General features: G+C 47.1%; 1 protein-coding gene across 1 annotated transcript; it reads left to right on the top strand.

The window, feature by feature from the left end:
* The first annotated feature begins 3673 nt into the window (after window positions 1-3673).
* On the top strand, window positions 3674-12510 carry LOC149367015 (serine/threonine-protein kinase PLK1-like). Its single transcript, XM_089572565.1, has 6 exons — window positions 3674-3790; window positions 5978-6085; window positions 7359-7472; window positions 8670-8983; window positions 10087-10213; window positions 12364-12510. Exons 1-6 carry the CDS (start codon window positions 3674-3676, stop codon window positions 12508-12510), a joined length of 927 nt encoding a protein of 308 aa, XP_089428691.1.
* Window positions 12511-13188: the final 678 nt, after the last annotated feature.

Genomic DNA, 13188 nt, shown 5'->3' on the forward strand with positions numbered 1-13188 from the left:
TAGAAATTTCATTTATGTTCCCTTAAAACTGTAACAGCCTAGTTCGTGGCAAGGGCGCAAAAGCACAGCCCGACGTAATTAAGTGGGCAAAGCTGATTAGGTGGCGAGTACACTGCGTCCTTCTCGAGGTCGACCATGGTACCGTTTAAGACCCGCTTTTACAGACAAAAAAATTACCGCAGACACTACTTTGGAAGTTCTAAAGTGTGCTTGGTGAAAGCCCTGTGGTCAACCCACTGCCGATTCCCCGAACCGCTCGGCGCGGAATCACTGGGCCGCTTCGGAGCCAAGCGTCTCACTCACTCGACTGCAACGAGACGTCTGGCGAAGGAGCGGCGGTGTAGCTGCCATCGCCGACACGCGCTTTCGTTCTACCGCCACTCTGTGACGTCACGGTTGCTATGCACAGCTGCGCCCCCCCGCGCCCCCCCCCGTCAAGGAATTTCGATGGCGGCTAAATTCCAGAGGCCCGTGCGCTGTGCGATGTCAGCGCACGTTAAAGCCCTTCACTACGGCATCTCGCATAGCCTGAGTTGCTTTGGGACGTTAAACCCCAATAAACCAGACGCAGGCTGAGATCAGGTTCAGCGAGGTCATACACTCTGCCTGCTTGACAGCTGTTGGTATTTGTCGTTAGCGCGGGCGCTGGGAAATGTGGGGGTTTGATTTGAACTTGCGGAGAGGCGGGCATCGGCCGCCCGGCCGTCAGGAAGTGTATGTTGTAGGCTGCCAGATAGTATAAAGGCCCATTCACACGATGAACGGTCGGCCCGAGCATCACGTGTTCACACGTCCCTACTGTGCGGGGAACAGTCTTCTGTGGAAAGGTCAAGCGAAGAATGCCAAGCGGGTTTTTCTCAGCGGGATTTTGCGGCTGGCTGCCAAGCTGTGCGCGCTAGGTCTGGCAACCAGCCCAATTTTCTCAGCGTATCAGTAGGGTGGCTAGAATTGTTTCGGCTGCCTTAAATGTCTCTCACTTTGATCAATTTCCATGAATCCGCTGTTAATCTATTAAGTCCTAGTTATTCCCCATTCTACTCCCACCCGTTCCGATTTCGCACTAGGAGGCCCAAAGTGACCGATCAACGGGGAAAGGGAAAGAATCGACAAAGGGGAGGTTTTGTAGACGCCATCGACTAAGTGGACACCTTTAACGGCATTTGCAGATTCATTCTTTAGTTGTATATGCGACTGTAGTTCGTCCATTGTGCGGGCTAGAGGTGAAGGGGGAAAAATTGGATAGATGGGGTCGGTATACAGGTGTGGACAAAAGCTTGCCTCCTTTTCTTTCCTGCTTCGCAGCGTTGGCAACCACTTTAAAGTTGCCTACCAACTTTCGTTCGACCAATGCGTTGCGGCTTTTCTGGTCCGTCGTGCCCACTTGCCGACCGCCGAACATGTTTGTAGCGACTTATCAACACATGATGAGCGGCCCCCGGACCGACCTTCGGTCGTGGCCTTTACAAGAGCTGACACCCAGCAACATTCCTTTCCCGTGCCCGCCTGTCCACTGGTTAAAATCAAATCACCGCCTTCTTCAGCCCATGCACAAACGACAGATGGCCACAGCTGTCAAGCAGGCGGAGTATACGACCTCGTGGAAGCGGATCTCTCCTGCGTCGCCCACGTGTGTTTTCTTACAATAATTCTGGGTAGCAGACCAGTTTTCACTCATTCCTCAAAGCGCCCATCATCTTGGGGAAAGGGGGATTTTCGTATCTTGTAGTACCGCGTTATTGTCCTTTCCGGGAAAATCCACACCGCCACTCCCCTTTCTCCCTTGAGTCACCGGAGATAAGCACGCGCGGATACTCCCTACCCCTTCCCTGACTTTTGTCCATTTTCTTGCTGTTGCCACAAGAACTGTGGCTTTGTCCCTTCCTAGATTCTTGGTGGTACTGACCTCAATTTTTGGCTTTTCACTGTTAATCTTCTTGCTGCCGCTCCCCTCTTTATGAGTCACTTTTGCACAGCTTCTCGTGATTCCGGCTCTCTGACCTATTTTCTCTACATTGCCGAAGCCATTGTCCATACTGAGCACATTTTCTGCCCTGAAATGTACTCCATTTTCGCTTACAATGCCGGTCGGGGGCACTTTTTCCTCCTTCACTATCTACCCTGTTAAGTCGAGCACGCAACACCTGCACACCAGTATTTCACAGTCCCTGCATGCAACCTACATTTAAAGCGAAAGATTTACTACGGCATGCTCCGCGAGTTACGCCGACCATGTCGCTTTGACCTTGAACGACCTCCAGCCACTGGGAGCTGCGCCGAAAAAGTTTTTAGGATCGGGAGTTTAAATTGGAATGTAAAGGCGCATAACTGCCCTCTTGAAATAGTGGACACCTCAGTCGTGCTTTAAACTGCCTACCACTAGGGACAGATGTGCGCTGCATGCGTCGGCATTGACAACGTTGTGCCAGTAACCCGGCACTGAACCTATGGGCTGTCGGCGTTCATTGTTTTCGTTGGCGTGGCAAACGTTCTAGACTCCGATGATTTAGAGGAAAGGATTTGAGCTGCATGCGTTATCAGTGGCAACGTTGTGCCAGACACGCGGCACTGCAGCAATAGGCCGCAGCGTTCACTGGGTGAGAAAACTCTCGCGTTCAACCATTAACTGCCCCCTGCCAAGGAGGACGCGCTGCCTATCCAGTGTCCGGAGCGTACTCAAAGTTAAACACGCCAAGCCGGATAAAATTGCCCAGTACACCACAGCTTTCGCCATATAACCAAGTTCAAGAGTAGTTTAACCGCAGCTATGTTTTTTGGTTCACACTTTAGCACAAGATGAATATTTGTGGTTTTCGGCTGCTGACCCGAAAGAAGCGTGTTCGATACCGGCCGCGGCTGTCGAGTTTCGATAAAGGCGAAATCCTAGAGGCCCGTGTACAGTGCGATGTCAGTACACATATAAAGAACCCCAGGTGGTCGAAATTTCCGGAGCCCTCCACTACGGCGTCTCTCATAGCCTGAGTCGCTTTGGGACGTTAAACATCCATAAACCAAACCAATTATAAGAATATTCACAGGCTAAGACACCGCGTAATAACACGTGTTTACATCAATTACGTCACCTGCAAGCGCCAAAATCCCGCCTCGAAACGATTAACTATATTTTCGGGCATGGAATTTTCTATTGCAACTCTAAAGCGGGAAATCGTAATCATGGGTTAGAGGTAAACCTGAGACTGGCTGAGATAGCACAGACTGTTCACCGTACCCATTCTAGGTCATCGTGAAGCGCATGACGTGTCCGCCTTCGCATCTTTAACGCGTTCTAGTGAAGGTGCGATAAGATCACCCAAAACCGTCCGAGCCCTCGATGACCTGCTGGAGGTTGGTATCTGGAAAGCTTATTTCCGGAAGAAGGCAAGAAAAGGGGTTTCTAGGTCGTGTACAATAGACGAATGATCGAAGTCCCATTGGCTCCGTGAAGGACCACGCCCGACCAATTGTGGCCATTGTCCACCTCTCCCCCACAAGTGACCCCAACCAATACCGTGAGTTCTTCCCGATCACGTGGTATACTAGCTATGAACCTAGCTTTTCAGAGCCTTCGCGCACCGGTCGGAAACGGCATCGTCGAGCTCAGTCGCTGTGCTTCTGCGTTAGTGTGCATTGCAGCTGGGGAAAGCGTGGAATCGCGATCATGTTCCCTCTGTCCGTGATGTCTTCTGCCAGAGGGACCTCGACTGGCACTGCGAAGACCAGAAACGAATTTCCCAAAGTTGTTGTCGACGCGAAATCTCAGACGGAATACACCCTTGGCAAGTTCCTAGGCAAGGTATGTGTCCTTAGAGAACGGGTGCGGATACGTTCCATACAGCAGAACGTGGTGGTAAAGCCCTTTAGTCTAGCCTGTTTATAACGACATCCCTTCAAATTAACCAGAATATTAATGCTGCTGTCGCTTCGTGCGTTGGGTAAAACATAATAAAGGCTTGAGGGCCCGTGCGCTGTGGGAGTAGATTAATGTACAGCTTACGCCAAACTTAACCAATGCCACGGACTTTAGCAGTGTAGCACAGCACGAATGACGCCCTATGACCTCTATATGCATGGTGTGCCTAAGATTTTACACAATGTTTAGCAAAAGACCTTTCGGTTTATAACAGCGGCTTTTCCAGCACAGGATTATGAGAGGTGTTTTAAATACGCCAGAATACTGTCAACATGCGCGAACAAGCTGGCTGGTTAACCATTACTGAATAGTTTACTTTTTCACTACTACTGTTAGGTTCTTTAATTATTGAGAGACGTGTTGCCCACCGTTAGCAATACCCATATCAGTTTTTAGAATTTCGAAAACACGGTTACCCTCCGCTGTGCTTAACAAATTTTCCATACATCGCACCAAAATAGAACTCTCGAAAAGCTTGCAGGAAAAGCAACCTCTCCAGTCCACGTATCTCGCCAAAATTGCCAAACTTGGTTGGGCCACAGCGCAGACGGCAACAGCATTTTCGAAATTCTAAAATCTCTTTCGGACATCACTTACGGTCGGTTCCACGCCTTTCAATAATTGAAGATTCTTACTAAATAATAGTTAAAAAGTTGACTATTCAATATTAACTAACCGGCCTCCTAGTTAGCGCCTTTAAGCTCTATTCCGACGTAATAGACCGCTGGCAATGTTATGCCTAAAAAAGGTCTTTGCACTGAAAAAGACGGCTTTTAAAAAGTGCTTAAAATCTAAGCCCAAACACCTTGTATGAGTAAGGTGAGTACTATTCTTAGGCTTACCTTTCGAGACGTTTTATTCTTCAGGGGCACTGTTTATCAGGGCTCCACTCTACAGCTGAGAATCAAACTTCAGTGTTCGATTACTTTTTGCAGAAGCTTCTATATTGTGGTCACAATACGGTTGCTTTTCTCTTAGGAGTTGACAATGCCTGTTTATATAAGAAAGCGTTCTGCACAAAGAAAGCCGTTCACCTCAACCGCGCTGTTCGGGGAAGGAGTAATTAAGAACGAGGTGCTTCGGTGTAGGGCTGCGGAATAACTTCGACCACGTGCGACCCCGATCGGTTAGGGGGACAGGTTCGCCTTATTCTAACTTTAATGCAATAGGGTTAAGGATTCTCCCCCATGGGAGTCCTCCAGGAGATCGCCCGAAGTCCTTCTTGGCTCTTTGGCAGTTCTAACGCGTCAGCAATAATACCTAGGCAGCCGCACACCTGGGGGTTAGTTGTTTCGGGACCCATTGTTTGTATGTACGGAGTGTTTGTAAGGAGAACATAAAGATGTTCTGTATGGGAGTGTTCCCGAACTTCCCACCATCTAATGATTTCGTCCAGCTGGGGATTTTTAACGTGCACTAACATCGCACACTCACACGTGCGCGTTTTGCGATCCAGGCGGCTGCCGTAGCCGGATTCGAACTCGTGTGCTCAGGCTCAACAGTAAGGGCGCTATAACCACTGAGGCGGGTTCCTCGTTCCCCGTGAGGCGGGTTCGACGGAGTATAGCAGGGCTTGTGAACGGGAGCACTGGACCACAACTGTGCAAAACGGGGCAACTCGGTTACAGATGCTGCTGTAAATGTTGTGTTGGAAGTCATGTTGCTCAGTTTACAAGTTAACACGATTCTGCCGTTTTCTGACATCCTGCAAAGCTGGCATTGCTGTGCCAATAAAAGGCATCTCAATTTATGCCTCAAAAAGTCTATTGTGAACAATTACTGGCGAATTCCGCTGAAGCACTACATTCTTGCACGTTTACTCTTAATATGTAACGACTGCATCATAATCATTCCAGTCTGCTATTCTTTGTAAACTGAATCATACCATTGAAACGTATTTCTGGCCATATGCCTATGTTTGGGCATATATGTTGTGCTGTTAGGCTCCAGGCTCATTTTACCTTCGAGTGAAGGAGCCCTTCACCTGAGTGTTTCAGTCGCACAGTGCGACAGCATTCGCCCAGTATTCGTTTGGACAACCATGTAACAAGGCAGGCATTGCTTTTTCAGGGGGGACATGCGCATTGCTTCAAGTTCGTGGACAAAAAGACGAATGTGGTGTACGCTGGCAAGATCGTCTCCAAGAGTCATCTTACATCGACGATCTTCCAGCAATTTGTGAGTATATGTCTGGACATCGTATATTCTCTTTATTCCCTTTTAGTAGAATTTTTGTTAAGGGGACACTGAGGGCAAAAAATTGTCTTTGTTGCTTTTTCTGGCACGCTAGCGAAGAGATTCGGGCCGACTCACCGAATAATAAGAAAACGAAAGCAACAAATGCTTTGCTGCGACATATGATTGGCGCTCATATTCAAATCGGGTTGCGCCATCTCGCGAACGCAAGAGAAAGCCCGCGTGTTTGCGGATTGGCTGCTGTAACCCACTTCGTCCTCCCATAAAGTTCGCCCTGCTCGCGTATGCGTCAAAATGACTATTCGGCAAAGAGAGCCGGTTCCAAACCCAAACATTTCGTGCATTTGGGCTCGGCGGCCGTATTCTATAAGCATCCATTGTCCACTTTCGATTTCGTCCTGTCGCTTTGGTCACTGTTCAGTCATGCTGTTACAACTTTCTAGCATCAGAGGGAATCAACCCTATCATTGGCCCCCGCGGTCGCTCAGTGCTCGGCAGTTATGGTGCTCGGCTGCTGACCCGAAAGACGCGGGTTCGATCCCGGCCGCGGCGGCTGGAATTTCTTTGGAGGAGAAATTCTAGAGGCCCGTGTAATGTGCGATGTCAGTCCACGTTAAAGAACCCCAGGTGGTCGAAATTTCCGGAGACCTCCACTACGGCGTCTCTCAAAGCCTTTGGGACGTTAAACCCCAATAAACCAACCAATCCAACCATTGGCTGTAGTACGGTGACATCCAATAGTGAGGTCGTTTCCCAGAGACGCTTGAAAGCCTTAGCAGCAAGAATGAACAAGTCACCAATGCGATAGGACCAAATTCATTCGAAATTGATAGTGTATCTTTATAGAATACCGGCCCTGTGAGTCGTTTTCTGGCCTTCTCTGCAGCTTATCTAACCTCAGTTTTCGTTGCAAGTAACTTAACGGTAACGTATCCAGACAGACAAACTTCAACTTGTGCACCTCATTTGATTGCTTCTCTAAATTTCCATGAAACTATTTGTCTGCAGAGGAAGGTCACAAGCAGTGGACAAAATTTTGCAGTTGATTCCTGCAACACAAATACCAGTAGAGACGCATATTGCAAGATCCCGTTCTAGTGTCCGATTACCTCAATCATAATTACGGCTTTTTTTGTCATTTCAGCGTAAGGTTTTTTTAAATAATCATCAGCAACTGCTTAGTTAACCACTTTTTTTCTTTTGTTTCCGCTTAATGCAACCTTTCCGAGGTGACTAATTATTTTTTTTTCTGTAGTTTGCAGAGGGAATCGACATCCACAAAAGCCTGCGGCACAACAACGTGGTTTACTTCCACAGCTACTTTGAGGACGAAAAGAACGTGTACCTCATCTTGGAGCTGTGCATGCAGGTGCGTCAACGTTCCTGCTCTCGGTGGTTCCCATTTGCGCTGATTTTCTTCGCGTTGATTCTAAGATGCTGCTAATGTTATCTGATGTTGTCAAATTTTTGTCCGAGAATTTTTGACATGCTAGTGTAGTAGGATTTTGTCGAGCACTGCTCACACGACGCTGCTGGTAAGAGAACACTTCATTCATTCATTCACCAAATTTACCTTCCGAAGAGAAACGTTGAAGGCGTGAAGCTGGCGTGGCGTTAACAGCGCATTATAACCTTGTGCAAAGCGAAAATCAACATTACAGCAAAAATGTGGCGTCGTTTTTTTCTTACTTATCACCTCTTACACAGGTGACGGCACTTCACTTACGTATTTTTGAACGCCTGATGACAGGATATCAAGAGTATTCTATCAGCCAATCCGCTTCTATGATATTCTGTTATGCCAGCATGTATTTGGGCCTGTATTTGTCACGGCAATTTCAGTGAGAAAGGCCCCATTGCGTTCTGGAAGCACAATTTAGGGCGCAGCCAGACTGCAGCCGCCGCGGTGGCTCAGTGGTTATAGCGCTCGGCTGCTGACCCGAAAGACGCGGGTTCGATACCGGCCGTGCCGGTTGAATTTCGATGGAGGCGAAATTCTAGAGGCCCGCGTACTGTGCTATGTCAGTGCACGTTAAAGAACTCCAGGTGGTCGCAATTTCCTTAGCCCTTCACTACGGCGTCCCTCATAGCCTGAGTCGCTGTGGGACGTTAAACCAAACTAAAGCAAACAAAGCCAAAGACTGCAAACTGCCTTCGTTGTTTCTAAACCTGTCATATACTACTGTGGTGCCCTCGTGTGGACACTGAGTTTTGTACTACGAAAAAAAATTACTTCAGTCAAGCTTTCATCAAACAGGCGTGATTTGAACACGTGTGCTAAAGTGGGCATGTCCCAGTCTTGAACCTGCAGGAATCTACAGTAGCAAGGTGGAAAGTTGGGCGAGTTTAATCTTATTCATGATGAAGTTAGCGCCAAAAACAAGGACCAAAGTAGGAGAGAAGACACAATAAAGCGTTCGTGTTGTGTCTTCTCTCCTACTTTGGTCCTCGTTTTTGGCGCTAACTTCATCATGCTGAAGGAATCTCCGTTTTATTTGTCGTGTTCTTTAGCGTGTCTAACCTTCAAGGGTCGTCCGCAAGCTTCATGAGCGCATTTATTTCGCAGTCTCTGGAGGATGTCCTCCGGTCCCGCAGTACCCTCACCGAGGCGGAGGTGCGGTGTTTGGTGCGCCAGCTGCTCCTGGCCTGCCAGTACCTGGGGCAGGAGAAGGTGATCCACCGGGACCTGAAGGTTGGAAACCTGCTCCTCACCAGGGACTGGCAACTCAAGGTGGCCGACTTCGGGCTCGCCACGCGCCTCCACCACGAGGGGAAACTCAAGACGACCATCTGCGGCACAGCCAACTACATGGCCCCAGAGATGCTGGCCGGGAAGGGCTACAGCTACGAAGCGGACATATGGTCCGTCGGATGCATCTTGTGAGTCTCACTTGATTGCGCAGAGATGTTCGCAACTGGTTACAGCGCTAATGCGAAAAACGACAGCTCGCCATACCTATCGTACAGGTGTACACTCGACCGTAAATATATAAAAGGTTGAGCCTACAGTCCGAAAATGTGAATGCAGAAACTGACAAATTCTTGCATAGCTTGGCTCATGGTGTCAATAACGAGAGAACTCATGGCCGTGGCATTTACTTGTATTTCGAGCTGGCGAAGCAAGTCGGGCCAGAGTTGAAGGTGGTGATGGGTTCTGCTCAAACTTTGTATAGCGCTGCTCGCAGTCGGGTTCCGTCATGTGAAATAGACGTGAATTTTATGACTGAGGTAGACACGCTATATATAAATTGTTAATTTAGTGAGAGCAAATTTCCGGCGCCATAATTTTTTCGTATTTAAACTACTCACCGTATCCTGCGGAGCTGAATTGCGATTGTTCATTCGACGATGTTGACAGGCGTCCTTTTATCGGGATAAAATACTCGCGCATATCTGTAATAGATATCATGACCCTTTTTTATGGTTTTTGAACTTTCATAATGCTTTAAATTTCGGTTGCGAGAAAAGCTAAGAATCAGTAAATGGGGCGCTCATTATCGTAAAGCCCAAACTTTTCTTTGCAACCCTCATTAGCGCAACTTGGCGGGCAGCCGTCTGCAAAGTCCTTTCTCTGACACGCCTCTCAGGTCGGGAATGGTATACGCCGGCCACCACACTGGAAGCGACGTTCATGTGTCGAGAGAATGGGTTTGAAAGGTTTCTGCCGTGATTCCCGGGTACGCAACCGGGTATGCGTATCTTCCAGCAAGGAACTTACGCATGCCGCAGAGAAAATGTTGTCCATAAAAATCACTGTACGGTCCCTCTTCATATTAAGAAACAATGAGATCATCCACTTCGCGTTCAAATCCAGGCACTTAGGTGCATCACGAGCGTCGTTTGCCCGCTCTTAGGTTACCATATCATGGCGACTCGTTGGTAGGGTCTCCTATAGCATTTTTGTGCCCGCACTCTTTCGAGCTGTGACGTGCTGAGATGACAGACGGTGCGGACACTGACAGGCCGCGAACTGCTCTCCGCAGGTACAAGCTGCTCGTGGGGCGTTCCGCCTTCAGTTCGTCGTCGAAAGCGAAGATTTACGCCAAAATCAAGAAGAACGAATACAGGATATTCAAACTACAAATTTATTTCTCTCTAGTCTTTTCGCATGTACAATATTGTTTGTTGATCTGGGGAACGACTACCTCAACCAATCTTGTGAAAGTACTTACTTTACAAAAAAGAGCTGTACGAGCGATTGATAATTTACATTACAGTGAGAGCACAGGTCCTTCCTTCCTCAACCATAGACTGCTAACCATCACGGCGGCTTACCACAAGAAGCTTGCTGTTTATATCAGAAACCTTATGAAAGGAAACTGGCAGACTTTCGAGAGCACATATTTAATTGCCCAAACAGCATACAGTCTTAGGCACCCTCAATACCATGCATCAAAATCCCGTACAAACTATGGGTTCCAAAAACTAACTCACATAATTCCTCATACATTAAACACCTATCCATATTTAACAGAATTGTCGCTACAAAATATGTCCGAGGTCAGGTTTAGGAAAACTGTTCATGAATATTTTTGTTATAGCTAGTTGTGGTGTGTTTCTACCTAATCAGTTTTTGTCTTTGTTATGTTTTGATCTTAGTTTGTTGTGCTTAGCTCTATGCATGCTTGATCTCTGTTTCGTTGTTAATATATCCGCTGCTTTTCTAGTTTCTGTTACTTATGGAAACTTTGTACCATTGCCAAGTGCCACTTTGTTTTGTTTTTTTTACATGGGGAGGGCAGGCCTCTGTCAGGCGCTACTAGGCGCCTTTAGCTTGCTCTCCCTTGTTTGCAGTCTCTGTACTGGCCAAACAAAACCAATAAATGAAATGAAATGAAATGAAAGGATCCCCTCGACTGTATCTACAGAAGCGTGCGCCCTCATCCGGTGGATTCTTCAACCGGAACCCGCAAGGCGGCCCAGCATCGAGGCCATCATGCACCACGAGTTCATGGCAAAAGGTTGGCCTCAAGTTGCATCTCTACGTGCTGTGTGTACTGTTGACATAAAGTACTGGTGATGAAGTACTATTTACATGAAAATTTCTAACATCACGACAGATTTCGTTGCAGACTGCTGCACCGATTTTTATTTCCCAAAACAAAATTCTAAACCTTTTTCTCTGAAAAACAAAATTTTCCACCTCAACTGTCACTACTACTTCTATAGTCCGTGATATAATTGATGCTGGGAAATACTGCTGTGCATATTACCGACACATAAATAGATCGAAGTCAGCAAAGACAACGTATCCCTGTAGCCGTCGAAATTAAGAAAGCGCAATGGGTTCAGAGTGGCGACATCAGAAAATGGCTTCTGCACAGGGCAACGTTAAGTACAATACAGCTAAACATCAGTGCAGCCGGCCTGCACACACTAGTTACGATTTGTACAACGCTTGGCGCCATTACTGACACCATAATTCTACTGCGCCTCGTTATGCATCGATGTTGCTTTGTGGGTACAACTTCTTAAGCACTTGGCGCGGTGGAGCGCAGCTATCATTGTTCAGAAGCATCAGCTCTTGACTTGCTTGAAGCACTGTTCTACATGCGCGCATATTGCCAAGCGTTTTTAATTTTATTTTTTTAATGCTCGCAGCTATTCTTTGCGTTCACATTTTAGACGTTCTCTTCTTTTTTCTGAGAAATGACGCGTATGGTCTACGTTCAGTTGCCCTATCTACTGCAAGACCCAGAACAAATTATGGTAAAATTAAATCATAACACTGTATAATGCCTATCAGTCTCTTATTGAGATTCCTTTAGAAAGCTATAGTGTGTCTGTATGGAAGAACAAACTGAAGATTCTTTTTTCCCCCGGTTACCTTTCTGCTAACTCTCTATACTTCGTTTTTTGTGTGTGTTGTATTCCTTTCTTTACCCGAATGTGCATATTATGAAATTTTTTGTTTACTGTTAATTGGTATTTATTATTGTCTATCATTCACTGTTTTCTATTGTGGTAATGTACTCAGTGTTTTTATCTTTTGTCTATTCGGCCACTTTTTCCATGATGTGTTAATCGGGGTGTAAACCTTGTCAGGAGGCATGCTTGGTCTACCTCCTTTAGCCTCACCTCGAGGGCATATTCTACATAATACGGCCAAATAAACATGCTACTACTACGAGCAGCAGCATGCGGGTCGCCACAGGTCCTCGACCTCTTCTTTCCAGAAGCATACTAATGACCTCGCTTATAGCTTACAGCATTGGCAAATCTCCGCAGCCCCCTGAATGCTTTTCGCCCTCTCCTCCCAGATCCGCTTCCTGCCCACCTGCCTGCATCCCGTATCACAACAGAGCCTCAGGTGGACGCCAATGGTAACGCCTTGGACACAGCCGACAGGAAACCCGTCTCGGAGGACAACGAAAATCGTGGATAGTAGGACTGAATTCGCCGATTGAAAAAGATCCACATGGGAACGACTGCTCTTATCTGAGGCTTCAGCCGCTCCAGATTATTGTTTTTCACTTGTTGTTGCTAGTATTGTAACAAATGTTGTATTTGAAAAAAAAAACAAGTGTCGGAAGCTTTTATTTTCATTCAAGCTTTAAGGCATCCTTTTTCCTGACATGCGCTGTTAAACCATTGGAGCACATGTACAGATATTATTTTTGACAATGCCTCGGTAGTTACTGGAAAGGCTGCGATTGGGCTCCAATGGTGGATTGCTGTGAATCATTTCTGATGTGTACTACTGCTGTAATGCGATTTTAATTTTTATGCGGCGAACTTGTGTATAAACTTCTGTACACGATACGCTGTGTCCGTCTGCACTTTCTGCAGTTGTTGGAAGAAAGCTGTTCATCGTCTCCCAGAGAAAAAAAAAAAAAAATGACGGTGGGAGGCACAGCTTTTCGACCACTTCAACTGCGGTACTGGCATCTCACACGTGTCCAAACACAGGGCGACAGTGCAGGCATTTATGGACGAGAGTGGTCTTCACTGTTACCTAGGTTGTAGATGTGCAGCGTGGGCGAAGAAGTGGCGAAAAGCTGATTCCAGAGCCCCAGAACGCTTTTCGGCGTCAAAACTGAAGGCACACGTCCACTCGCGCTTGCGACGGGGTGCAGCATAATCCT

This window comes from Amblyomma mixtum, chromosome 1, assembly GCF_055824585.1.
Source record: "Amblyomma mixtum isolate Tamu chromosome 1, ASM5582458v1, whole genome shotgun sequence".
NCBI lineage: Eukaryota > Metazoa > Arthropoda > Arachnida > Ixodida > Ixodidae > Amblyomma > Amblyomma mixtum.

What these genes read in the sequence shown, in the direction of transcription:
- LOC149367015 (XM_089572565.1), top strand. Translation starts at nt 3,674, where the DNA reads ATGTCTTCTGCCAGAGGGACCTCGACTGGCACTGCGAAGACCAGAAAC. An exon ending in TCTTGGAGCTGTGCATGCAG is followed by an intron (nt 7,473 to 8,669) that starts GTGCGTCAACGT and finishes TTTATTTCGCAG; the next exon opens with TCTCTGGAGGATGTCCTCCG. An exon ending in TCTCTCTAGTCTTTTCGCAT is followed by an intron (nt 10,214 to 12,363) that starts GTACAATATTGT and finishes CTCTCCTCCCAG; the next exon opens with ATCCGCTTCCTGCCCACCTG.